This window comes from Prosopis cineraria, unplaced genomic scaffold (assembly GCF_029017545.1).
Source record: "Prosopis cineraria cultivar Desert tree isolate PC_DT_omini unplaced genomic scaffold, ASM2901754v1 PC4, whole genome shotgun sequence".
In the NCBI taxonomy this organism is placed as follows: Eukaryota; Viridiplantae; Streptophyta; class Magnoliopsida; order Fabales; family Fabaceae; genus Prosopis; species Prosopis cineraria.
This window is the reverse complement of record NW_026555335.1, coordinates 5535910-5550933: the sequence shown is the minus strand read 5'-3', so window position 1 is coordinate 5550933 and position 15024 is coordinate 5535910. Positions and strand designations below refer to the sequence as shown.

The window sequence follows — 15024 nt, the reverse complement described above, 5'->3', positions numbered from 1 at the left end:
TTTTAATTATCACTGCAAGCAGAAAATAAAGGACACGTTATCTATAGTGCTGAAAGGCCTTGGGTTTGGCTTAGCGGTAGTACACCAGGTATGAATTTTTATCTTAATGTTATTTTATAATTTACATCTGAGTGCAGGACCAAATTACTGTATTTTTGATCATGATCATCAGTTATCGTAATTAGTATTTTATTAACTTGTTTCCTTGTATTGTGATCAGACATCTCTAATCATTTCTGATAGTTTATGTTTCAAATGCTATGCATGTAATGTAAAGTTGAAAAGCTGCGGACTGACATCTGGTGTACAGCCTCTTAATTTATTAATAGATGCATTTTATGGGCTCTGTATGGGTTTCTAGTGACAGTGAAATTATGTCTTTGAAAATACAATGGATATTTTAAGTCCGAATGTTTTGTGATGGAACCTTCTATTCTAATAAGCTTTAAACAAGCATAAACCAGAAACTACACTACAAATGGGGACTGAAAATTACTATTACTGAATAGCAAAGGTGGATTGTAGTGAAATAAGGAACTGAAAATTACAGCGTACTGAGACAGAAACAGAACAAAATACACTCCGTGAAACAACAATCACAAAATATAAGTCACTCACTCACAAAACATACACTAAGCAGAAGATAAAATGATGAAGAAAGATGACTTCCTCCACCCCCAACCTGGCATTCTAGAGGCTAGAGCTCTCCTCACCGCTCTCAATATTCAAAATACTCTCCCCTCTCTCTAGGAAAAGAGGAAGATTTAAAGACCCAAAAAGTGACTCTAACACAACCCTTACTCCTAGAAGATTCCTAGCACATCACTAGGGCTCTAACACATCACTAGACCATCAATTACTTTTCCTTATAACCAGCATCTGGAGGGCAAGCATCTAAACCAACAATAATTTTATCTTCTAAGCTCATTGCCTTCATTGATTTCCTCTTATAGGTCTTAGTAAAATCATGAGCTCTATCAGTCTGTCAAATATTGCTTAAATTGACATTTAGTCCGAGCTGCCAAATGGTCTCCTTTTCCTTTAAGGGGCCAAGGTGGAAAGGGTGGTGCAGTACACTAAGTGAATAACTAACGTTTGTTAGCTACCTATTTTTCAAGCTATGTTTCAGTCTTCTTGTTATAACCAATTCTCTTGTGGAAAATTTCAGGAATGCCTTAAACCACATAAAGTTTTCCTAGAGTTATCACTAAGAGAAGTCACATGATGTTATTTTTAAATCATGACCCTCATACCAGATTTAATGATTAGGCTTCACTTCCATCACTTTAACAATAAATTGTGTTTCAGTAGATTTGTCATGTATGAATTTAGGGCTTTCTGGCTTTATGATGCATATTCTGATATCTATTTTCCATATAAATTTATATATCAAACATCCTTATGCAGTTAATACTTGGATCAGATTTGTGATTGGTATCATGGTTGCCCTCTTGAATTGTCATTTAGTGCATAGTTTGGCATTAGTTTCTGGCCAACCGTGACATATGAAATTCGTTGACCAGGAAGGTCTAGCTGCAGTTTTTGGAAATGGATTATCAACTGCATGTGTTGTTAATATTGGTGCTCAGGTGACTTCAGTAATATGCATAGAGGTAAATGTAATTTATTTGTCCTTTTTATCTGTTACTTTTCACAACACAACTTATTGGCATTGAGTTTGGTATGATATAATCTATAATAGCAAAACCCGTTTTGTTATCTTTAAATAACCATAAAAAGAAAAAGTGAGCCTATGGTGGCTCTATGGATTAGAGTTCCCTGACCAATTTATGCGAATTCTTTGACCAATGCATTATGGTTTACTTTGAGCCAACAGACAGGTTCATGACAACTATCATGCTGTGACTGATGACAAATGACAACTCCAAAAGCTGCCATGGCTGATAGCATGTGCATCCATAGCAGCCTTTAAAAATAATACTTAAAAAAGTTTTATATAAACATAATTAATGAAAATAGTGAAATGAACTGGAAAAAAAATCAAATATAATTCATCATGTAACAAAAAACAGTACACTGTGGAACAATTACCCTTAGTCTTGGGAAACCCAGAAATTATTTTATGTGAAACATTTTGTCCTACGTTTAATTTCTCTATTTTGCCTTGGCAGCTGCTACACAAAAGCAGATACCATGGGAAGGCCTCCTCACCATGGAAAACCCTTGCCATTGTTAAAAAATTTCTACAATGTCATTGCAGGCATGACCATTGCCAACATTGTTAACAGGGTCTTTATGCTCATTCAAATATTCTGTTTTGTGATTTACGTGTTACCTTCACTGCTCCAAGGTTTTCTAGAGATCAATATCCTGTGCAGATCTTCTATGGGGCAAATTGAATCATAAGATCTGATCAAGGATCTTAAGGTCTTACCTCCTGAAAAAAAATGTATATTTTTATTTATAAAATTCTTGGATAAGAATAAAAGTATCAAACCCCGTTGTACTTCAATAAACAAAGTCACGAGTTGCAAAAGTCAAAATCTCATGCATATACACAACAAAGAAGTTGCTAAAGTGATGGTATATTATACAAGTCTTAAATTATAAATGTCAGAGATCACTAGATAAAACAATAATTCCTCAAACTGACCCATTCAATAATAATCTAGTGTATGCAACAAATTCCCTGTGAATCAGTTGCCCAGAAGGCCAGAACTACGAGAAATCAACAAGCTGAATCATAGAATATGGAATGCATATAGTTACCTGGGTTAGAAAGGTGTTCTGGACTTCAAAAAAGGTGCATTCTAAGCCCTCACGTGTGGGAGGGATGCAATTTTCCAAGATCAGGTGGGGTCATCAGATCCTATTTAGCTTTATCTCAATCCTCATCATTTTCAAAAATCCTCGACTGGTGCCATATTATTTATTAATTTAATATGGACAATTGTTGCAACACTTTTTACTGGCCACTGACGACATAGTTAAGCTCTAGCATGTGCCATCAATTAACCATTCAGTTAATTTCTCTCCATGTTTGTCATGTCAGCACTTCTAACTCCTATTTGATATAGAAGAGCTAGATGATTGCTAATTTTGGGGAATTAATTTTTCTTCTCAACTCAACCTCCTTTTTTTTTTGTCCAGGATGGAGGTGCTCTATCTTTAACTGGGAAGACTTTACCTTTTGGAGGCGAGGTATGAAGCCTGCTTTAATACTTCCACTTATTTCTGATCTCTCAAAGTAATTTAGCAAGTATTATTTTGTTTCTGACAATATTTTATAATTCAAGAAGAAAGCAGGATGGCCTGGTTCCTACACCAAGATACATTTAAATCATTGCACTAATGAGTAATGAGAGTAGTTAGTGTTTACTAGGGGTTAATCTGAAGAAGCATAATTCAGGTGGTCAAGTCGTCTGTATTTGTCTACAATTTTCTTTTCTTTTTCTTAAATATATTTTTTTTTCTTTTCCTTTATTTATTCTTTCTTTGGAACTAGAACTCAAATTGTCCACATTGGACAGATCAATTGTCAGACTAGAAATATTTCGTTATTGCTGCAGACAGATAGTAATTTTGAATACCCATGCTCCCATTTTTATTGTGGAGAAGGCTTATTTATAATCTAGATCTCTATTCTGGAATGATGGAGAGTTCTTAGACATTTCCTTTGCTTTTGGAATGGGAAGGCTCTTTATCTTTAGTTACTAGATAAATGTTTAAGGGTCGCCCAAACCCACAATTATTAACTGCTGCCATCACATCTTGGCCAACCCAGCAGCTTTCTAACAAGCAGGAGCTCTCATAGGTTTTGTCTCATATACAACAAATCCTTAGCTGATAATATATTTACAATTACCGCTGCTGCCTTGTGAGAAATCACTAACCTTGTCAAGATAAGAAAACACTTACTTGCCCAGCAAATAAATCCAGACAAGCCCAATTATTTGAGCATTCTCCAGCAATTTTTATCATTGAACACCGTCATGCAAGCTTTAGTTGATGCGTTGTATCCATCAATGGCCAACCTTTAAGCAACAACATAAATAGTAAACTTGATCCACCATTTTTTTTAATCAGGAATTGCAACAAGAAGAAGCCTAATCCCATAGAATTGGCTATATAAATTGCATTACGTTATTGTGCTATGTCAATAGTCAACTACTTAGTATCTCTCTTCACAAGAGTTCAATTCAACCCTCCACACCAACAAACTGCCTCAAACAATTCCCTACCATCTTCTTCCCAATTTATGCCATGCCGACCTTTCCCCATATATGGTCATTATGAATCTTATCTTTTCTTGTATGACCCTATATCCATCTTAGCATCCTTATCTTTGCTATCCCAATTTTTTGTTCTTGTAGTCTCTTTAATACCGAGCATTGACAATCATATAGCATCACCAATCTTATGGCAATGCGATAAAATTTTCCTTTAAGCTTATTAGGTACTTTTTAATCACAAATAACTCCTTTTCTCTTCTGTCATTCTAACCACCTAACTTATATTCTCTGCATAACATCCCCTTCAATTTTACCATCATTCTATATTATTAATCTTAGATTCCTGGACTTTGGACTATAAATCAATTCCCCTCATGTCAAGTAAAATTTTGCTGAGCCACAATTGCGAAGGAAAATATCAAATCATGTGACTCTTGTCTGGTGTCCACTGTATTGAACAACCTTTTTCTTGATAAAAAGGCAATTTTATTTAAAAGAAAAGAATCTGACCAAGGGTCAGGTGTACAATGTATCAGGAAAATCAGAAGCATCATCAACTACAGACAAGTTAAAAAAAAAATTAAAAAAGTAGATAAGAAACCATCATCAACTTAAAATCTCTACTTTAATGACACCACAGCAGCCCGCATACTCAATTAATCATGTTATCTAATAATCACTTCAGTGTCCATCCACTTTGAACTCCTTGAATTTTCTTGTCCGCAATGTGGATGGAGCATGAACCTTTGACATACCGACCTGGCCTTATTGGCCTGTCAAAGAACTACTTGTTCTACAAAATAATTTTATTACTCCATACAGTAATAAATTAACTATGGAATTTTTTAGGCTAGCAATGTGAGTTCTGGAATCTGTGATATTTGATTTTTTTTTTTAAATCTTGATCATATTTTTTTCTGGTGTGATTATGATTTTTTGGTGGTTTAATAGCCCTCTTGTAGTTTTTGGCAATTGCATATCATGCCTTACGTTCTGAGTTCCAAGTTTTGTTTACTTTTATACTATTTCTGCATATTACAACTTCATATTTCCAGGATATATCAAGGTGTTTTCTATGGACCCAGAGACATCACCAGAATTGGCCACAAATTCGCACTGATATTTTGACGAAACCTATAGATATGTTAATGTTAAACAGACTGAAAGAGGCTTATTGTGAAATCAAAGTAAGTTTGGTTACTTTAATCTCATTTATGATGACGTAAAATTAGGATTTGCTTTACATGCTTCCACTTTATCTAGTTAGTTTCAAGACACAGTTATGTTATTTTTGTTTTTAATAATAAGGAGGAGGTGGTTTTTAATCTTCCATCTTGTACCAGAGTCCAATTATAGCCTTGATCTATTTTACATATTAGTTGAATATACTAATGGAAATTATACATTTGTAAGCTAGGATATAAATCTTAAATTGGGATTTCTATCACCAAACCCGTCTTTATTTTTTTAAATACCCTTTGTTCTTTCCATTCTTATCACCATTTTCTGTTGTGGTCTTTGATGGGATGAGATATTTTAAAACCTTTTCATTGTTAGCACTCTATCCTTTCTATTGGCATGGGATAACATGTAAAGTTAGATGTCTGAGCCTTTTTGTTGTTAGCACTCTATCCGTTCTGTTAGCTGGTTTAGGAAGAATAGGGCATGTGATGGACAATTAGTGATTTATTTATAAAAAATTAACTTCTCTCAATCTTTTGTGTGTGTGTGTGTGTGTGAGTGTCAACTATTGTTTCAGTTCTTGTAGCTGATTTAATGTGTCAGGAATAATGCTTTTAATGATTGACTGTTGCATATTGAATGTGTCTGATGACTGTAAAAATGTCACATACGAGATGATGTAACTTCTCTATACTTGGACTTGCTTCCAAACCTGGATTTTTTTCCTTTTCTACAGGAGGGGGAACTTGATGCTAGTGCAGTGGTTCATTCATATGAGGATGGAATACCACCTGGATCTCACAAGACAAGGCTTACTGCTCTTAATGCATGTCTCCTTTATTGACTTCTCATCTTGCCTTTAGGCAATGCTGTGTTGAGACACTGCTGATTGTTATTGTGCAGGTTCCTCCTATGGGGCTGTTCTATCCGATGCTTTTGGTTCCTGATGTGTATCCTCCTCCACCTCGTTCTTGGTTAGTAGATTCCTGAAGTTCTTTTTCTGTGTGATTTGAGCAAATTTGTGAACAATTATGTATTTAATATAGTGGCTTGCTCTGTTAGGTTTCATGACTATGAGGATATGTTAGAAGATCCATGGCACATTGATTTTCCACGAAGACCTGATATGTCAGATACTTTCTATCCGAATGTTAATGTTGGACTACCCATGTGGGATAGCTATCCAGTCTTTTCAACGAAGCCAAAGAAAGAAGAAAAAGTTGGTCTGGCAGAGGCTATTACAAGCAGTATTCTTTTAGCTGGTAATTGTTTACCATTTTCTTTTGTTTTATATGCTGAGATTTAAAGTCTCACTATAATGTTTGGTGCTGTATCCACAGGTCGAATAGACCTCCAAAGAAAATTATTTTGTAGCATACAATTGGTAAGTTTCAAACATTGAGCTTGGTGTGTTTGTGTAAATATTACATTCTGTTTATTTGAATGTTACATTTTGATCTGAAGGAATTGACTCATTTATGTGGTATAGGCAGGTGGAGGTGCTTTGACAAGTGGTCTGGTTCCTGCAGTGGAGGAAAGGTTTGTTTTGATTTTATCTTCTGCAAAATCAATTGGGTAACCAATAGCTGACTGGCTGCGGATTATTTTCATTGACAATTCATTTTAATATTATAAGTTCAACAATGAATAATAATTGCTCGTGAACTCAGAAAGAAATATCAGGTAATCAGGAAAATATTATGGCATTGAAGTAGTCACATGAAGTGAACCCAAAGTAAAAGATACAAGTAATTATGTGATCGCACTGTTAGTATAAATGCAAATTTAGGGATAATTATTTTGTGCACCGTTGAGAATCTTCTGCTCTCCCTTGTTTGTCAACAATATCATATAGGTTTTATTGCCAAAATTTTGAAATTCTGTTGTAGAAAAATGCGAACTTATCAACTTAGCTATTTTATTGTCATATTCTTAATAACAAATTCCAGAAACTGGTGATTCTCTATTATTCACAATCAATCTAAGTACATCAATTTATATATAAAACTCTGGCAGTAATCTGTCAGGTTCTGGCTGAAAATGTAGGAGAAAATAAATGATAATCAAAGCAAATTAATTTTGAAAATAAAATCCCACGATATCAGGTAATAAAAACAAGGGGAAAATACAATTCTTCCATTGATAAAAGGGCCTACTGGGTCGTGGATCATGTTCATTAACACTCTCCCACAAGTTAGTTAATAGACACTTGTCAATGATCATTCCCAACTTGCCACTAATTTATTTAAGCTTGTTTTTTGAAAGTGCCTTGGGAGATGGAGATCAGCTATTTGTGATTTATAAAGGCTAGGTCTTTTTCACCATATTAATCTTTTCTTTGATGCAGTGCTTGTCAGTTTCCGCATGTTTAGTCTTTTTGTGATGAATAGAATTCTTGAAAATTCCAATTGTGGCCATATTATCAACCCACACTTTCATCAGAGGTGTTACTTGAATCTTCAACTCCTTCAATGGGAGGAATATTCACATTCCTAACCACTACGGGCTAGTGCTAAGGTTCTGTAGTTGTCCTCAGCACTACTCCTAGCCACTATAGGCTGTTTTTTGTTCCTTCACGTGACTAGGTTCTCCTTTTCAAAGGTGCAATACCTTGTATTGGATCTTCTATCAACAGTAGAACCAACCCCATTAGCATCTATGTGGACTCCAACTCCTTTGAAATTGCCTTTCTCAAAGAGGAGTCCCTGCTGGGAGTCATGCTCAAATATCTCAATATTCTATATATTGCTTCCATATGTCTTGTGGCTTGCTCGTAATCTGATTCATGGGAAAACTTATGTTTGGTCTTCTTTGTCAGAGATAGGTAGGTCTACCAACCAATTTTTGACATCTCCCTGTATCAATTGAAGTTGTTGCATCAGTTGGACTCGCCTTGCTAGTAAGATCCGATGGTGCTTTAACTGGCTTTGTTCCCAACGTTCCTATTTCTTTCAACAGATGTAGAGTATATTTTCTTTGGGAAACTATGATGCCTCTATTTGACTTGGCAACTTCTATCATAAGAAAGTACCTCAACTTTCCCAAATCCTTTACATCAAATTCAGCTATCGGTGACTTCTTGAGTCCTTGTATCCCTTCTGTATCATCACCTGTTATGTTATGACTATACTATCAACAACAACAAGCCTTATCCCACTAAGTGGGGTTGGCTATATGAATTGTGCAATGTCATTCTGCTTTATCATTTACCAAGCTTTTAGAAATGTTAACTAAGAGGTTTCGATTAACAACTCCTAAAAGTATTCTCTTTGGCTTTCCTCTACTTCTCTTAAGAGGACTCAAAGTTATTTGTTCTACTCTCTTCACTGGTACCCAATGCAAAAGATTATAAAAATGTTATGACTACATTGTCAACAAAGATTATTAAATTTGAAGTCTTACCTTCCATGTGTCAGCAAATAGGGTGTCCCATATGACAGCACAGTGCTTTTGTTCTCTGTTTCACTCTGTATGGCATCTATTATGCCAAACAAAACCTGATTTCTGGACATTATAGAGCATGATGCTTTGATACCATAGGCAAAGTCTAGAAACCGATGGTTCTGTACTCTTCACGATCAGTCTGAGTGCAGATGGGGGGGAAACCTAGCAGTAATCTTCCAGATTCTGGTTGATAACATGGGAGCAAATGCAAGAAGAAGAAGCAGCAGCCTTATTCCACTAGGTATGGTCAGCTACATGGACGACATTATTATGCTTTATCATCAACCAAGCTTCTAGAAACATTATTAACTAAGTGGTCTTGTTCAGCAACTTCCATAAATGTTCTCTTTGATCTTTCTTTACTCTTTGTAGAGCTCAAGATTATTCATTCCACTCTCCTCACCAATTCCTCCCACAGCCTTTTTTGTATATATCCAAACCATATTAAATGATTTTCTACCATTTTTCCCTCAATAGATGCCACGCCCACATTTTCTCATATGTGTTCATTTCGAATTTTATCTTTTCGTATGTGTATGTACTTTCATCTTAACATTCTCATCTCATGATATCAGTGAATAAAATCAGAGAAAAGCAAGGTAATTCTGCCATTAATAGTTGGGCTTAGTGAGTGGGCCAAGGATCACATTCACCAACAGAGATTCTTGGCATTATTTCATCAAGCTTTAAGGGAGATTGGTTTTAATTTACTTTATATGTTATTCTGTGGTGTTTAGTTGATGGACAGTGTTGCAACCTTATTGTGACAGGGTTTTGCATGCCATTCCTCCAAACGAAGCCATTGATACCATGGAGGTTAGTTTTCTCATTCCAATTTCAAGGTCATGGAACTATTTATTTTTTAAATGACACAACTAGCATGGGATTAGTGATGGAAGGGGAAAAAAAACTGGCATGACACTATATATTTAAGCTGACATTGTGATATCATATAATTATTTATTTGGACATTGTATGAAATTCTTTCCCATGATATATATCCTGTTTTCTTGGGAAGGGGACCTGTGTAATGGAGCTTTGTGGTAGTTATTTGTTGTCTCATTAAACAGGTTCAATGTAGGAAATACTTGTAGGTCTGATTTTTGGAATTAGCTTTCACAATATCTGCGGTAGAAACTGCTTACTGCAAGAGGAATGTCAGTAGATATTAGCATATAGTTCCATTGCTACGAGTTTCTCAGGCATCCTTGTTTGCTTTTTCTTGTGTGTCTTTCTTTCTGTAGAAATGAAACGCTATTAACCTCCTGTGATTCGACATGTTCCTGACATATTATGAGTCCGATTACTTTACATGTTGTCTTTTCATATAACTTAGGTTTTACAATCAAGAACGAATCCAACATTTGCAGCATGGAAAGGCGGGGCGGTATGTTATTTTTGCACTTATCCCTATCATGATTTACTTTTAAGTACTTCAGCTTCTCTCTCTCTCTCTCTCTCTCTCTCTCTCTCTCTCTATGTGGTGATAAATTATTTCTTCTTGTTGATTATTAAATTATTCGATTAGAAAAAGCTCTTCAATATATAAAAATTGTGTGTATTTCATTTTCCAATTCTTTATCTTCCCCAAAAAAGAATGCTGGCTATTTAGAGGTGGAAATTGCGAAAAGCTTGGCATTTCAAACTAAAGAAAACATCTGGCAAAAAAAAAAAAAACTAAACAAAAGAAAATGAATTTGTTGAGTAAGCGCTACTGGAAGTCATTCAATACGAGCTTAGGCATTGAGGGAAAGGATCTGGGTCCATTTGACTTCTGACTATATATCTCACAAAGATAATGTCTTGGCAGATTCTTGGAGTACTAGATTGTGGCAAGGATGGTTGGATACGTAGGGAGGAGTGGATAAACAATGGGATTGACCCGGACTATGTCAGAAAATACAAGGATTCTTATTATCTTCAAGCTCAAGCTATGTGTTACATGAATTCTTGAAAGCCAGGTTATCCATGAATGATAATAGCAGCAAAAATAAGCCGTAAGCGAAGAGTCAATGATGGAAATCAGCTACTCGAGTACTCGTTACTTCGTTCTTATGACATTCTTCCCTTCATCTGCTTCTCCTTTTACAATGAGCATCCTTTAGGTTTTGCCAGATATATAGAGCCATAACTTGAGGTGTTAAAAAAATCTCCCTCCCGGTGCGGAATAGCCGGAAGAAGATGAGATTTTCTAAGGACAGACTCTGTGTGTGATAAAGATCACTAATTATGCATAATCAAAAAGACATCACTAGTTATGTGTTTTATAACTTCAAGTTTTAGAGTTTGTTCATGTCACTAAAATCTAATGGCGTGGTCTGGAACTGCATCTCCTTTCAAGTGCATTTATCTCTTCTTCATTGAATGTTCTCCGGAATGTGTGAATGTAGTGGCTTCTTCTCCATGATCTATGATGGAATCGGCAGTTGAGGGGCAAAGCAACAATGAGAAATCATTTTGTGGACCAAAGCGGAGGGTTTTTTTTTTTTTTTTTTTCCCAACCCAACAAGCTAAACAGAGGAAATGATTTGTGCAGGTTTACAAATGTTGGAAGTTTGGGTTTAAGCGTGGGTCCGTTGTTTGACCAGAAAGTAGTCACCTTGCGGGTTTATAAGTTATAAACTTTTTCCCAACGTAGGACTTAGGTTACCAGCCTCGGTCAAATGTTACGCGTTTTCTCACGTTATTTCATGGGATCCGAAGCTCTGCTTTTTTTTTTTTTTTTTGGCTTCGATTCCTACACGTGCTTAATTTTGATTTAAAAAAAGAGGACACCTTTTTTATTTTTTTTTTATTTTTTGGGTGTGGGGTTGGGGCACCTTTGAAGAAGGCGTGCAACAAGTACAGGACCACGAATTAGGAAAGGTATAAGTTTGACGTAGGCATGTGACCAAACCATACATTTAAAGAAAGAGGTGAGGTAATAGCTAAAAGGAAGTGGGACTGTGCATTATTTGGATTTTTTGTTTCTTTTCTTCATATTTTAATTTTTGCTATACTCTTTCTATTAAGAAATATAAGAAATTTTTAATTGAATCTTGCTCTCAAATAAAATAATTATGTATATTCAAACTAACATTATTTTTTCAAGTTTATCTTTATTTAATGGGAAGCTGACAATAAAATCTTTTTAAAGTATATAAATAACAATTTGGTTCATTAAAATGTCATAATTTTCTTGAACCCTTTAAAGACTATTTTATTATTAATGAATTTATATAAATTATTAAATTATTTTTGTTAAAAATAAATAATTTATAAGTTTTGTTTAAATATTCATAATTTTTCTTTTTATATTTACAATATTACAAAAGTAAATTATAACTTTAAATATTAAATTATTTATTTGTTGTTGCAATATTGTGAATATAAGATGAAAAGATGTAAATATTTAAATAAAATTTATGAGTTATTTATTTTCAATAAAGATAATTTAATAATTTATATAAATTTATTAATGATAGAAAAATTATTAAGAATTTTAAAAAAATTATGGTATTTTAAAAGATTAAGTTGATGTCAAAAATTATTTGCACTCCTTATCGAGTCTTCTTTTGTATATATTAGAATGTTACATTTGTGTAAACTATATCTAACGAATAAATATTAATGATAATTAGATGTAATAAAAGTGCCTAATCTTATATAAAATTTGAATCTTTGCTTGAAAAGACACTCTTATATACACTCATTCACAGAGTTATATAGGAGTAAAAAATATAATATAAGGATCTCTTTAGGTCTCATGTCGTGCATTACTTGTGAAAATGAAGGTGGGGCTTAATTGAAATCCAAAAAAAAAAAGAAGAAGAAGAAGAAAGAAGCGTCTATGTGTCCGGTTAGGTTTGGAATGAAAGGGGACAGAAAACTTGGAATCCAAGTAAAAGGGTGGTGGCAGTTTCCTTTAATGTTTTTGTAGTAAGTTTCCTTTATTTTTTCATTTTGTGGGTACACGCAGGGAAGTGTTAGGCCATTAAAGTCATCGTCTTGGGCCTAAAAAAAATCTTTGATTATGTCCTATAAACTGGTCATTATTTTTTCAAGTAAGTGTCAATGTTAATCACATATTTTCACAAAAAATTCAAAGCTTTGAACGATGAAGAATTGAAAATTTTTTGTATTAATCTTGAAAAATTCTTAAATTTTGATGATAATTTTGATGTTGATACTAGTAAAAATTCCTACTGCTGAAATGAGTTTTTTTAAAATTAAATTTGGTTAAATCTTATTTAAGATCAACCATGTTACATGATAAATTGGAAAAATTAATCTTTTAGTTCTTCAACTTTTAATTCACTTATAACTCAGTGCCTCAACTATGATTCGCTGCGACTCAATCCCTCAACTATAACTCGTTACAACTCAATCCCTCAACTTTTAATTTACCTATAATTCGATCCTTATTTTTTAATTTTTTTAAAAAAATTTTATCAAATAAGAGGGATAAAAAATAATTCATATATTATTTTAAAATACTCTCTTTTTATTCATTAATATGAGATATAAGTTAATATGAAAAAAATTAACAAAGGTTAAGGGACTAATTTATAAGTGATTCAAAAGTTGAGGGACTGAATCATAGGCGAGTTATAGTTGAGGGACTGAGTCACAGCGAGTCATGGTCGAAGAATTGAGTTACAAGTGACTTAAAAATTGAAGAGTTAAAAAATTAATTTTTCCTGATAAATTAAATGAATTAATTATATTATCTATTGAGAGTGAAATGTAAAAATTACTTGATTATAAAATTTTAATATATTATTCTACCAATTAAAAGTTAGAAAAATGATATGAAGATGTATAGATAATAATTAAATAAACCTTCTAAATAATTTTGCCTCATATCTCAAAACTTTTTCACAATTCCCTGGTATAGGCGACTGTTTCTGGTTGTATTGAAGACTTGATGTGTAGGAACAGGTGTTACTTCAAGTCATTAGGGCGTGACGTTTATTTGAAGAAGAGGAAGAAGGAGAAACGTAGGAGCAGGTGGGGGCCCACTTTTATTTTCAAATCATAATAGTAGAAGTAATAGTGATAAAACGTCAAAACAGAATCAGAAGACAAGGCACGCACACGCATCTGTTGGCACAAAATTTTGGGCCATCTTTGACTGCTCATCTCTTTTCCGTTAGACGTATCGATGCTCTTGGTTGATTCTCTCTCACTCCTGTGCCTTCGCTTTTTCTCTTTACTCTTTTAGTCAGCTCGAGCCTCCGGCTAAGCCACCCCCCGCCCCCGACATCTTTTAATTCCTTCTTGTTTTTTAGCTCCAAGGCAACTCATCAATATAATTTTCATTCGGTTGCCTCTTATATTTATACATATCAACAACATGCCAGTGCTTGTGTTAATATTTGATGTACAGGTAGAACTTGTGAATCGGATATATATTCCATACGGATTTAATCTTTGTCACATACTTAGAGGAGCTTGAGACTTCTATTAATCAACCCCTGATCAGTTAATCCAGACGATAAACGATCTATTATTATAAATTTTAAATAATAAGAAACGAATAAAATTAATTAATTAAAGTTGTTAAAATTTAATCTAAAAAAGTTTAGAAGTGAATTTTAATATGTTAATAATATTAATATGTTTCCATCCAATAAAATCATAATAAGTTAATTTTATTGTGTTAATAATATCAAAAATAAGAAGTTATTATAAACTAAATAATTTATAAAATATTTACATATCTTGATTTAATTAATATGTGTTTGGTTTTCAGCTTATATCAGTTAAAAGTATGCTTAGGTGATCTAATTACTTGTTAGATTTGATAAAAATACATTCTAGATATAATTTGAATGTTTTTTTAACAATTATCCAAACAAATCCTTAAAAACAAGTTTATTAAATATATAAAATTAAGTATATAATTTTTTTTTTATGTTGGTGGGATGAGAAGGAAAGAGGAAGAGGATAGAATGCTTTTCCCATAATAATTGAGATAAAATCTGATAATGTTAGCATTTGCTATTTATAAAATGGATTAGTCAAAGAGCAGAAAGTAAAAGGGCAACGAATATCCAATGCTGAAATTTAGTAGGAGCGAATAAAGAGGCAAGGGATGTAAATGGAGATGAGTCAGCAACAGGTTCCATGGGCTAAGAAGCTGAGCTGTTGGACAGCCAAGCCCAGCCATCTTTGACCCCTTCGCTTCCCATCGTGTGCCCAACCCCGGCCCTTTATATCCACC

General features: G+C 33.8%; 1 protein-coding gene across 1 annotated transcript; it reads left to right on the top strand.

The window, feature by feature from the left end:
• Positions 1-34: 34 nt before the first annotated feature.
• On the top strand, positions 35-11179 carry LOC129308792 (actin-related protein 9; the record flags this gene model as incomplete). The annotated part of the gene is given in 14 exon segments (XM_054950165.1): positions 35-88; positions 1524-1613; positions 3112-3162; positions 5249-5380; positions 6112-6201; positions 6279-6349; positions 6438-6637; positions 6716-6759; positions 6865-6914; positions 8969-9060; positions 9395-9418; positions 9557-9635; positions 10156-10206; positions 10630-11179. Coding segments are annotated over 14 exon segments (1044 nt in total), but the record flags the coding sequence as incomplete, so codon positions are not given.
• Between the last annotated feature and the right edge of the window lie 3845 nt (positions 11180-15024).